Source organism: Ovis canadensis, chromosome 3 (genome assembly GCF_042477335.2).
Source record: "Ovis canadensis isolate MfBH-ARS-UI-01 breed Bighorn chromosome 3, ARS-UI_OviCan_v2, whole genome shotgun sequence".
NCBI classification, from domain to species: Eukaryota; Metazoa; Chordata; class Mammalia; order Artiodactyla; family Bovidae; genus Ovis; species Ovis canadensis.
In genome coordinates this window covers 32,231,577-32,244,182 of record NC_091247.1, presented here as the reverse complement: position 1 = coordinate 32,244,182, position 12,606 = coordinate 32,231,577, and the positions used below count along the sequence as shown (strand labels likewise).

Genomic DNA, 12,606 nt, shown 5'->3' with positions numbered 1-12,606 from the left:
TTCCCCATGGACATATTCTTCCCGGAGCCCTCTGTTTGCCTCCTCCAACTGGGACTGGCTACTTCTTCAGTCTGCTGCTCAATTGTGACCCTTGGTTTCCTTCTACCTTTCTTGTGTTATGATTCCACGGTTTCCCTGGGTTAAGATCCAATGCCTTTCTTTCTTGGTTTACTACCTTGGTCTTAATAGATATTTCTTTTTAATTTTTATTTTTTGGCTGCACCATGCAGCATGTGGGATCTTAGTTTCCTGACCAGGGACTGAGCCCACATTCCCTGCACTGGAAGTAGAGCCTTAACCACTGAACTGCCTGGGAAGCCCTTGATAGATAGTTCTGAAACAAAGTACATAGGAGATAATGTTTTGGAGGCTTTAAATGTCTGAAAATTGTCTTTATTTTGTACCCATACTTCATTTGGATGAACGCATAATTCTAGGTCCAGGATTCTCATTTTCAGTGTTGTTATTTAGAAATCTGGATCCTTCTGAAAGTAATCCAGTATGTGTCTGTTTTTTCCCTTTCTCTTGTTTTTTCTCTCTGGTGTCTAGAAACTGGATTGGTGTGAGGTCTTCTTCTTTCTTTTTCAGTCATTGTGCTGCACATGACATGTACGCTTTCCATCTGGAAACGCACAGCCTCTAATTCTGAGAATTTTTTTGTTTTTGTATTACTTCTTATAATTTCTTCCCTTCTAGATGGCCTGTTTTTTTCTTCCCCTGGGACTAATGATATGTTCTACCCTTTATCTTTCTCTTGCTTTCCTTTGCTTGCCTTTTTATCTTACTTTCTAAGGGATTTCTTCAAATTGTCTTTCAACACTTTATCCTTTTATTCAACAAATACTCACTGAAAAGCCTACTATGTACCCAGGAACTGCTTTAGGTATTAGGGACACAGTGGTGAACAAACAGAAACCTTTGCTCTCATGAAGCTCCAGTGAGGGCAGGCAGACAATAAACAAACAAAATGTATAATATGTTAGATGTAACAAGTACTGTGGGGAAAATAAATCAAGGAAGATGTAGAAAGGTGTTTGTGTGTGTATGCACACATGTGTATGTGTGTTAGACAGGTTAGTGAGGGACAAGTTCACTTAGAAAAAATATTTGAACCATGACATAGAAGGGATACAGGACTAAGCTTTATGTACATCCAAGGAAGAGCATTCCAGACAGAGAGAAGAGCAAGTGCAAAGACCTGAGGCAAACGTGCCTGGAATGGCTGCAGGTGACACAATGAGGGGGCAACGAGTAGAAAACAAGGTAATGGGCTTGAGTTTTTTTCAGCAACCCTGATTTTAAGTTCCAAAAGTTATTTGTTTTGAATGTTGCATTTTATAGCATTTTATAGATGATATATCCTCCCTTTTGTTGGTGAAAGACTGCTGGATGGCTTTACATTTTTCTTTTGTTCCCTGTATCATCTCTCCTCCCCTGAGTTCCTTTCTTTCCCTTTTGTTTCCTTGATTTATTCTCTTTTATATTACAGACTTTCCTCAAATACCTGGATTTTTATTCACATTAAAGAGTAAGGTACTAAAATCCTGACTGGCAGCTGTGTGAAGGGTGTGGACAAAGCAAGGAGCTGACTTTTCCTTTGGGGACCGATACCAGTGTCAGTGTCTACGTGTCCTTCCCTTTGGACTACTCCATTTCCCCATCTTCAGAATCCTCCCATCTTCGGCTGAGGGAGGATGAGCCAGCCTGTCCGGGTGTCCACATCCAGCAGGGAAGGGGCCATACAGCCTCTGGGTGGCTCTCCCCTCTGAAGACCTAGAATACCAGCATCTCTTGTCTGCTGAATCAGTGGTCACTAGACTGCTGCTTATACTAAGTCACTCAGTCATGTCCGACTCTGTGTGACTCCATAGACGGCAGCCCACCAGGCTCCGCCGTCCCTGGGATTCTCCAGGCAAGAATACTGGAGTGGGGTGCCATCGCCTTCTCCGAGTCACTAGACTACCCAGCCCCTAAAATCATAAAATCCTATCACTTCAACCATTTTAAAACAGACTGTTCGTTCAGTCTTTTTACAATGCTGCTGCTAGCGTGAAGTTCTTCAGCGCCTATTCCTTCTGTTTGTTGTTTGTGTTCTTACTCACTGCAGATGATTTCTTGTGTTACATAAGTTTATAGCACACAATCTCCCTCAGGAGCACTTTTTCCTCTGGGAATCTGATGGGGTACGATATGGTGATGTTCCTTCAAAGCACTTTGCCTTTGTTTCTGGTAAGCAACCCAGAGGTTGTATGGTGTGGGGTCCCCAGTAAAGACAAATAGTATAAACATGAGCCATAAAAATAAATCAAGGTTTTCTCAGAACTTCCCTGGTGGCTCAGACAGTAAAGAGTCTGCCTGCAGTGTGGGAGACATGGGTTTGATCCCTGGGTTGGGAAGATCCCCTGGAGAAGGAAATGGCAACCCACTCCAGTATTCTTGCCTGGAAAATCCCATGGACAGAGGAGCCTGGCAGGCTGCAGTCCCTGGGGTTGCAAAGAGTTGGACACAACTGAGTGACTTCACTTCACTTCTTCACTTTCTCAGAGAAGGCTGTTCCCCCTAACCACAGCCAAGGCAGAGATAAGCTTAAATTCAGGTGGAGGGACTCTCCTACCTCTGAGCTGCTGTCTTTCAACGCTATGCAGAGCCTCGGGTCCGACACCACAACGTGTATCTCCTGACTTAATTCCATATGATTGCTATTGTTGAGTCACTAAGTTTTATCTGACTCTTCTGGGTTTCAAAAGTTTCAAGGCAACCAGTTCTCAAGATAACAAGCCACTTTGTGGTAAAAGAAGGGTCTCAGATTCACATTCTAAAATAAATACCATCTACCCAAAACTGCTTCTTTAGTAAAATTACAAAATTAATTCCATTTCTTAGTAATAAAAAGTAAAATCACATACTGTAAATGTCTTAATAACAAAGAACACAGCCAGAGGGTTTTTCTGTTTATTTTCCTACCTTGTTCCATTCTCTTCATTAGTTGTATCTGATCGACTGTCTTCTTCAATATCTTGCATTTGTCTGGTTTTACACTTAAGCTGTCAATGTCACTGATGTTGGCAGACAATAACTCAGCTAGCTCTTCCAAATATTTATTTTCTTGCTCCCTGCGCCTCTTTTCAGTGCTGTTACACAAAGAAAATCCAGTTACTGTACATTTCTACCACCGTATTTCCTTCTCTGATCAAGTATTTGATACTTACATATTTACAGCAATTCTTATTTTCATCTAGAATGTAAAGCCAGATTTAGAAAAAAATCTAAATTTGTATTTGAAAAACATACTACAAAATGCCAAAGAGCAGAAAACAATTCTGGCTAAAATACATAAAGAGAATGACTGCTATCACAGATATCTTACTCAATGATATATATACACTGAATCTTTCAAATAACCAGTAAATACTAGATAGTAAAAGAACCAGGCAGTACATATACTAGTTGCATTTGAAATTACTAGGCATTCTAAATAATAATTCCCTAAAAATAGAAAATCTGAATTTTCAAATAAGTTTGTTGTAAATTAAGCAGGCTGACTACCCAGATTTCAAAGAAATTATAATTGGAAATCTGATAAAATCTTGATTCCTATAATAATCAGACCATTACTTGGTCCCTTTCAAAAGGAAAAAAAAAATGCTTCCAAAAAGTAAAATAAAAGAATAGTAAATCATTAATTAGAGACAGAGGTACAAAGAACAATGTCTCTCATATACTGCTTTGTTGTAAAGAAATAGAAAAAAAAATCTGCTTATAAGCTCTCATTATATAGTAAATAAAATTAAACTCAATTTATCTTAAAGGAAAATAATGAGAATAAAGGATAACAGTGCAAACAACTAGCATTTTACATTCACTCAAATGTAGTAAGTGAATATTATTCATTTTTGTTTACCCCTTGTTTATTTAACCAAGTCATCAGGCACTTAATTTTATTAACACATACAAAGACAATAAAGCATTACTTTTAGTGAATTTTTCTATTATCAAACTAATATAGAAAGAAAATTTGCTCACAAGTAGCTCTTAGTTTTATAAGTATCAATCAAAATCATTTGACTCCATATACAAATAGTATTAAAAAAAAGAGGTGAAAGAGGGAAAAACCAGTTGCTAAACAATTCTTAACTGGCAACAATTAAACTATCACTTACTTTTCATAATTTAAAAAAAACTATAAAAGCAATAGCATTTATATAACAGCATGGTTAAGCTGAAAAGAACCAAGTTAACAAAGATCAAATGTATTTATCTACGTAAGACAAAACACTACAAAATGGCACACATCCCAAAATAAAACCAAATTTTAAAACTGTAACAATCACACATTCTATCTTTAACGTTTAAATCTTTCATTAAGGAATTAATCCCATTTTACTCAGTAAGACTTTATCTTACAATGTTCCCAGCAAGTATGTACGGTGAGATATTTTGACAAATTTCACAACAAAGTATTGAAAATGAGGCATAAAAGAAAATGAATAACATAACACACACACACATTTGATTTTACCTTAGAGAAACTAATTGACACTAGGTTTACTTAGTAGACTCAGTCTAAAGTATGACTTGCTTAAATCTCTTGGTCTAAATGCCAACTGAAATAAATTGGATTCATTTTGTGGAACTCCCAAATCTGTTTTTAACATTAAGTTTTATGTAAAACTGAAGTTCTGGAAACCACTGTTGAGTAAAGGAAAAATAAAAGTAATAGAATTGGGGAGGATCAGACAGAGAGGTGATAAAGGAAGCAAGAAGCTAAAAGTAATGAAATGGTAAGGTGTCTATAAAATGACCTAAGAAAGAAATGAGGAAAATCACCATGAAATGGAATAACTAATAAGCAAGAAGAGAAAATGAGAACAGATTTTTTTTCAAATAAAGTTAAAAACTGAAGAAATGGTGGAGATGAGAAAAAGAAATTCTACCTTAACAGAAAAGACATCTTCATTGCTTTGGGGCACCTACATTTCTCCTCTCACTAACCCACTTTACTTCCACTGATACTATGTACATGCTAGTTAATACTACTACAAGTTAACTTCTCAAGTATTGCATCTTTTTTTTAAACCTCATTAGCTTTTTCAACAAGTGCTCCCATACTTTTATCATGTGCAAGATAACCAGGTACTGTGTCCTGACAATCCAGGAGTAAATCAGATGTAGCCTCCAATAAGTGGGAGAACAAAGAAGCTACTATGTGACAAATTTACAGTACTATAGAAGCACACAGAGATGGCACCTAGATCTAGAGAATAAGATGTCTAAACCTAATGGTAGGGAGAAGCTAGTTTCCTAAAAGGCAAAAACAGGTTTTTCAAAGGTAAAAGTGAGAGCAAAAATAAGTAGCTCAAGATAGTTGAATTATAGATGATTAGAAACAAAAGGGCAGGACGATAAGGTCCAGTAGGTTCACCAGGGCTCTTGTATACACCATAATAAAGAGCACAGGAGATTGCTTACAAACACAAGTTCAAACTTTCTCTATCATTTACTAGCTAAGTAACCCTGGACAAGTTACTTAACAGCAATTTAGCTTCTCTAAGCTTCCATTTCTTTATCTGTAAAATAGGGATAATGACATTAATTACCTCCTAGGGATTTGTGAGGATTAAAAAAGATGGTATTATACATAGAAATGTTTTGCAGAGTTCCTGCCACATACCATTAGCTCAACAAATATTATCTATTATCATCACTTTGATTATGATTATTTATTCTCAGGGCAAAGGAGAGCCCAGAAGGGTTTAAGAAAGAGAATGAGTGGTATGACTGACTAGATTTGTAAGCTCCTTGAAGACAGGAAACATATTTCACACTTATATCCTTCAAACATCAAGCACATGGTGCTGGCTGAATAGTAGGTATTTAATAAAGCGCTTGTTGAATTGTTAATGTTAAATAAGCACTGCCCACAGCTACCCACCATTTAAAAACTGGCATTTTAATTCTCATTTCTCCTAGAAGAGTTAAGAAATGGAGAGGTAACAGGAAGGATATTTGAGACGTCTCACCCCACCAAACAATTACTGAGAAGCTGCCCTAGCTAGAACTCCTGTACACAGGGCTGGCAATACCCTGAGGTCTAACATATGTTCTTTGTAATTAATTAGTTTGCAATCTGTTTGGAGTGACAGTATACAATAACAAAATCAAAAGAAACATTATAAGATGGTAATCATGTACAAACTCATCAATTTCAAAATCACAAAATTTTAGTTAACTAAATTTTTAAAAAATCACTTATTTAAAATTGAAGCCCATTCCTTTCCCAAATTAAGTGTGCATGATTGTGTATGGAACAGATACTAAGACCCCACGGTGGGAGGGCTGGGGAAAGGGGTATGGAGTTCTTACTTGACTTGAATGTGAGCCTGAGGGTGCTTTGTGTAATATATTGTACACTACAGCATCTTATATTTTTTGACTTGAGTTTCAATAAATTACAATTTTTCACCCAAAAAAATAAAAAATAAATAAATAAATAAAATTGAAGCCCATACTTATAAACGTGACAAAGACTATGTTTTCAAATATTTTTAAAGCAAAAGTGCAAGGATAATAATTTTTAAGACAATTAAGAAGAGAAATATATGCATATATATAAATAAAAATTTTGATATTCATCATGATGTGATTATAGACACACACACACACACACACACACATCAAAGACGATCTGCAGATAAAAGCCATTAAAACAAATAAGAAAGCTTAGAACAATGGATGGATATGAGATCAAAATCCCCAAATCATTAGCATTCCTATACACGAATAACTGCCAATTAGAAAATACAATAGACAAAATGATATTCCTAAAAGCAATAAAAATCCTATGGTACCCTGGAATATATCTAACTAAAGATGGGCTAGACATTCAAAGGGGAAAATTATACACTATTATTTAAGATCAATGAAGAACTGAATAAAGGAGAAGCCTTTATAGTCATAAATAACAACACTCTACAATTTACAAAATAAAGCTGTCAGTTCTCTCCAGTTTAACTTATAAAAGCAAATGGAATTCTAATTCAAATCCCATCAAGGAAGAAAAATCAAGGGAAACAAAAAACTGACTCTAAAATCTGTACGGGAGAGTAAAGGACCATGAACAGGAACAACAATTTTGAAAAATAACAAGGAAGAGTGACTTGCCCCATCAGAGAGCATGGCAACTATCACATGAAGGCTCAGGTCAGATCCCTATCTATGCAGGAACTTGGTTTCTGATGAAGGTAAGAGCACAAAAGCAGGGAATGGATATGGTTACAGCCACTGACATTCCATACAGGAAAAAAAATATAGGTTGTTACATTTTTATCCCATAAATGTAAATGCTTGTTTATTTAAAATTCTAAATGCATATTAGAAGAAAATGTATAAAAATACATTTAAGGCCTTGAAATAGAGGGAAAAATCCTTGACAAGACCCTAAAAAGCTTGACATATGAAAATCCTAGGTTCTAAGGGATATCAACAGATTGGGAGAAGATATTTGCATCAAATGTAAGCAAAAAAGAGTAAGAATTTAACTAGAAAATTAAAAATAACTCTTATAAATAAAAAAGGAAAAAAAAAGCAAAGCACAAACTACCCAGAAGAAATATGGGCAAGAGATACAACCAGGTAATTCACAGAAGGGAAAATATAAGGAGCAATAAAAACAGAAATCGTAATCAACTTATCTACTTATCAGGGAAATGTACTTAAAATTATAACCCCACACCCATCAGGATGGCAAAAAGTTAAAGTGAGGAAAAAATAGTGAGGTAAAGATGCAAGAAAAAAGGCAACTCTCAATGACTGTCATTTGAAGAATAATCTGGTAAGAACACAGTTAACATAATAAGGTACACAGATTCTAACGAAAGTTTTATGTATAAAATAGTAGGTATGTACAAGGATGTTCATGTTTGCTGTAGTGCTAGCTGTAAGAATGAAAATTTGTAACAAAAAGGCTATTTACCCATAGGGAATGTCTAGCTGTTGGGAAACAGATTCTTCAAATATGGTATTTTGTGTAATACAATATTTATCAAAAGTTAACAGAACTGAATAAATCTACGTATCTTTATTTCCAAAGAAAAGTATATACAGTATTATATAATATATAAATTTAACAAATATTCTATATTGTTCATGGATACTTATAAATATACATAATCATTAAAAACAGACTGAAAGAATTAGAGACAAATCAGTTTAATCATTAACCCTTTTACTACTTTTACTTAAAACTGCAAATACAATATTATATTAACAAAATACTAAGAATATGACAAAATATTATCAATTACATGTGGTGGGTAGTTTCCTAGTCTCTAATTTTTTTTATAGATTAAAAATTTCCCCGCAAATAAAAATTTCAAGTAAAACACAATAGTGGAAGTCGCTCAGTCATGTCCGAGTCTTTGCAACCCCGTGGACTATACAGTCCATGGACTTCTCCAGGCTGGAATACTGGAGTGGGTAGCCGTTCCTTTCTCCAGGGGAATCTTTCCAACCCAGGGATTGAACCCAGGTCTCCTGCATTGCAGGCATATTCTTTACCAGCTAAGCCACCAGGGAATACCCAAAATACTGGAGTGGGTAGTATATCCCTTCTCCAGGGGATGTTTCCGACCCAGGAATCAAACTGGGGTCTCCTGCATTGCAGGCTGATTCTTTACCAGCTGAGCTACTAGGGAAGTCCTAAAACACAATATGTTTATTTATTTATTCTTTAATTAAGAAGGACTGACATATAAGAAATAAACAGGAACATTAACTCTGACAACAAAGGCTTGATTATGAGTACTTAGGTTACCATCACTCTATAACAGTTCTCTGAATGCAACAACAGAAGTAGTCACTTTTCTTTCCCCAGCCTGAAACCCTGGCAATCTCCCGTAAAAATTCTTTCTTGGTTGCCCCATGAGAAAAACGCATGTAATCCAATGAAAGAAGAGTCTTCTGCTATTTTATACTCTGATCAATGATTATCAACTGGGGGCCATATTGCTTTCTCTGTCCCCAGGGGTATTTGAAAATGTTTGGATTATCATTTTTGATTATCATAACTGATATAAAGTTCTATTGGCGTCTAATTGTGTAGAAGCCAGGGATACTGTTAAACATCCTACAACACACAGGATAGCTTCCCACAACCTAGAATTATCTTGTCCACAATGTCAATAGTGTGGAGGTTGAGAGACTTTGCTCCAGATCCTCAGAGGTGAGTGGAATAAAATCCCCACTCTTCTCTCCGGTAGGAAGCTGCTGTTTTGATCTGACTGAAGTTCTATCTTTTTCTGGCATTTATTAGAACCTCCTTAGCAACAACTCTCTTTTGCCTATTTCAGATGACCATGTTCTGTTAAAACAGAGATATTTAATTCTAAAAATACTCATTCTTTAAAATCCTGATATTAACAATTTATTTCTTTGTCCCACTAATAATATTTCTTTGTACCACTAAGGTACTGAGATGGCAGTTAAAAAATGTACAGTAGATTTATTTATTCCTTTGCCAAATACTTTCTGTGGCCTTACTATATATAAGCTACACATTGTGCTGGGAACTAGGGATAAAACGGTGAGCGAGGACAAAGTTCTTACAATAGTACAGCATGTAGCAGAGAAGCCATGGGCCTCATTAAATAAGTACACAAGCTAGTAAAACCCTGAAATTATGGATCATAGCTCTAAAAATACATGTGAAATACATACACGAATAGAGGAGGTTTGACCTAGTAGTTATGGAAGGAAGAGAAGGCTCCCTTTTAAAAAATAATGACTACACTGATATTTGGAGAATGCACAGGTGTTGAATACAGGAAATCTAGAGGGAGCAAACCAGCCCTGGGGAAGGAAGAGAACATGCTGAGTATAAGGGACTCAGAGAAGGCCGGTAAACTTACAGATGAAGCAAGCTCGAAAGTGACAATGAAAATGGTAAAGCAGCTCTGTCAGAAATAAGACTAAGAAAGAGTGTTCCTACCTTGATGCCAGTGTGTCACATGGTGACCCTTTTCTCTTATGTGAGTCTGGGTTAGCAGGGTCAGATGAACTGTCCCCAAGGCCACTCATGTTGAAAAACTTCACACCTAAAAAGGAAGGAAAATGATAAGAAACCCACCCTAATGAACTTTCCAACCATAAGGAGACAGAAAGCTCCCTTTATGTCAAAATATATCTAAACACTGCAGTTTCTCAGCGGATAATTACAGCCATCATAAAAGCATCCACATTTATATAAAAGCACAAGAGCCATCAGCTATTAGTGTTTCTCCACTTTCTTCTCCATCCCTGTAAAATAAAATTAGTCACCCTTTATAAGACCATAGAGATCAATCAGGATGAAAATATTCCTAGAATAATTAAATACCCAATGAGATGTTTTTAAGAGAAAAATCACTTCATATGTAAATGCAAAAAAATGACCCTATGAGAATCAGAAATTACTTTCTTATTTATTTTAGACTGTTTTGAAAAGGACTTAAAGCAACTTTTTACTCCTAAGGTTTGAGGTTTTATATTGAGAGAAAAAGAAATAATACATATATAATTAAAAGTTAAAGCGATGAACTAGCTTTGGATTTTGAATTGTACTTCCCAACTTTGAATTCTATACTTCTAACCTGTGTCTATGCAGTCAGGCGACAAAGATCAAGTGTTTAGTCTATGTTAGGATCTTGGTATAGATGCCAGAGAACACGGAGTCATTTCCCCTAGCACGCCAGCCAGGTCTCTCTTACGTGCTATGCCGGCTAGTGACTGCACTGAAAGATCCCTTCTGATCTGTCCCTATCAACACTATTCTCTATAGAATCTCTAATGAAACTCAGGTTCCTGCCTCTGGCCTTATGTTCATCACTGCCCTTAGACTTTATTAGTGCCAAACTATACACTGCTCATTCTCTTCCACTCCATCTACCCTTGAGAAAGGAGAGGAAACTCTTGTTAAATGGGAAAAATCTTTAACTTTTCCTTAAATTCTAAAATTATTAAACAGCTACAGTGCTGCATAATTAGTAGTAGTCATGCTTGTAAAGTTGAGATCCCTAAGAATTTCTCATGTGGCTTTAATTAATGTCTGAGTAAATCCTTTTTCTCTCTCTAGTCCTAAAACTTACTTTGTCTCTAGCTCTTTCTTAACACCAAAGATTTTCATGTCCCCTTTTCAGTATAAAAAATACCTAGAATTCTAATCATGAGTTTATTATTCCATGTAGCCCAAGAGGCACATTTTTAATTTCTCCATATTAGATGTAAAGGTCATGAAAATCTCCAGCTTCTAGGACTGCAATCTTTAGTTATTCTTTACTTTTCTTTTTTACTCCTCATTTTGTATCAATGTCCTGTCAAGTCTTTATTAACAAAGATCCTACAACGTCTCCTCTTTCTTCATTCTCAAATACAGTTTTGATTCTTGCTTAGAAGCTAATACCTCATTCTAGATTCATGCAAGATCCTTCTATTTCTTAATTCAGGTCATTCTCACTTCTAATGTGTCCTATAAACAGCAGCAAAACCATTCCTACTCAAATGGCACTTACAAGGTATCTCTTTGGTGGTGAAGAATCAGCCTGATTCTCCTACTGGAGCATGGTAAAAGCATGGGCATTAGGGTCAGAAAGGCCCTGTTTAATCACTACCTGCCTATTCTTGGGCAAAACGCTTAATCTCCTTAAACCTATTTCCTCATCGGTAACTTACAAATAATAACTATACTTTGTTAAGCTGTTGTTCAGTTGCTCAGTCGTGTTAGATTCTTGAGACCCCATGGACTGTGGCACGCCAGGCTTCCCTTGTCCTTCACCATCTCCTGGAGCTTGCTCAAGCTCATGTCCATTGAGTCAGTGATGCCATCCAACCATCCTGTCCTCTGTCATCCCCTTCTCCTCCTGCCTTCAATCTTTCCTAGCATCAGGGTCTTTTCTAAAGACTTGGCTTTTCATATCAAGTGGCCAAAGTACTGAAACTTTAGCTTCAGCATCAGACCTTCTAATGAATATTCACATTTGATTTACTTTAGGATGTACTGGTTTGATCTCCTTGCAATCCAAGGGACTCTCAAGAGTCTTCTCCAACACCACAGCTCAGAAGCATCAGCATTCAGCCTTCTTATGGTCCAACTCTACCATCCATACATGACTACGGGAAAAACCATAGCTTGGACTATAGGGACTTTTGTTGGCAAAGTAATGTCTCTGCTTTTTAATAGGCTGTCAAGATCTGTCATAGCTTTTCTTCCAAGGAACAAGTGTCTTTAGATCTGTAGTGAGGACTGAATGAAAAGTGCATGGAAAGGGTGCACTAAGTAACTGTTGGTTATTGTAATTATCTCCCCTTTAGACCAAGAGCTCCATGAGGGGTAGTATTCATTAGTGGATAACTCATCCCATACTTTCTCATTGAAAAATACAAAGGACACTTTTCATTTCTTCATTTACTGACACTAACTATTATTACTATTACTTTACTGGGCTGCTCGGAGCAGCATCTGAAACTGCTTCCTTCTGGAAATATTGTCACCCATTGACTTCTGTGATCCCACACTTTCATCACTTACTTAATAAATAAATCAAGCATCTATCATATCTTAGGCACTGTGCTAGG

General features: G+C 36.3%; 1 protein-coding gene across 29 annotated transcripts in view; it reads right to left on the bottom strand.

Moving 5' to 3' along the window:
* The window catches only part of NCOA1 (nuclear receptor coactivator 1), a 219,274-nt gene that overhangs the window by 87,854 nt on the left and 118,814 nt on the right, over positions 1 to 12,606 (bottom strand). For all 29 annotated transcript variants that reach the window (XM_069582750.1, XM_069582765.1, XM_069582749.1 and 26 more), the window contains 2 exons: positions 9,986 to 10,091; positions 2,965 to 3,131 (listed from right to left, as the gene is read on the bottom strand). In XM_069582750.1, the coding sequence (XP_069438851.1) occupies positions 2,965 to 3,131; positions 9,986 to 10,074 (256 nt within the window). In that variant the 5' untranslated portion in view covers positions 10,075 to 10,091. The remainder of the gene's footprint in view (positions 1 to 2,964; positions 3,132 to 9,985; positions 10,092 to 12,606) is intronic.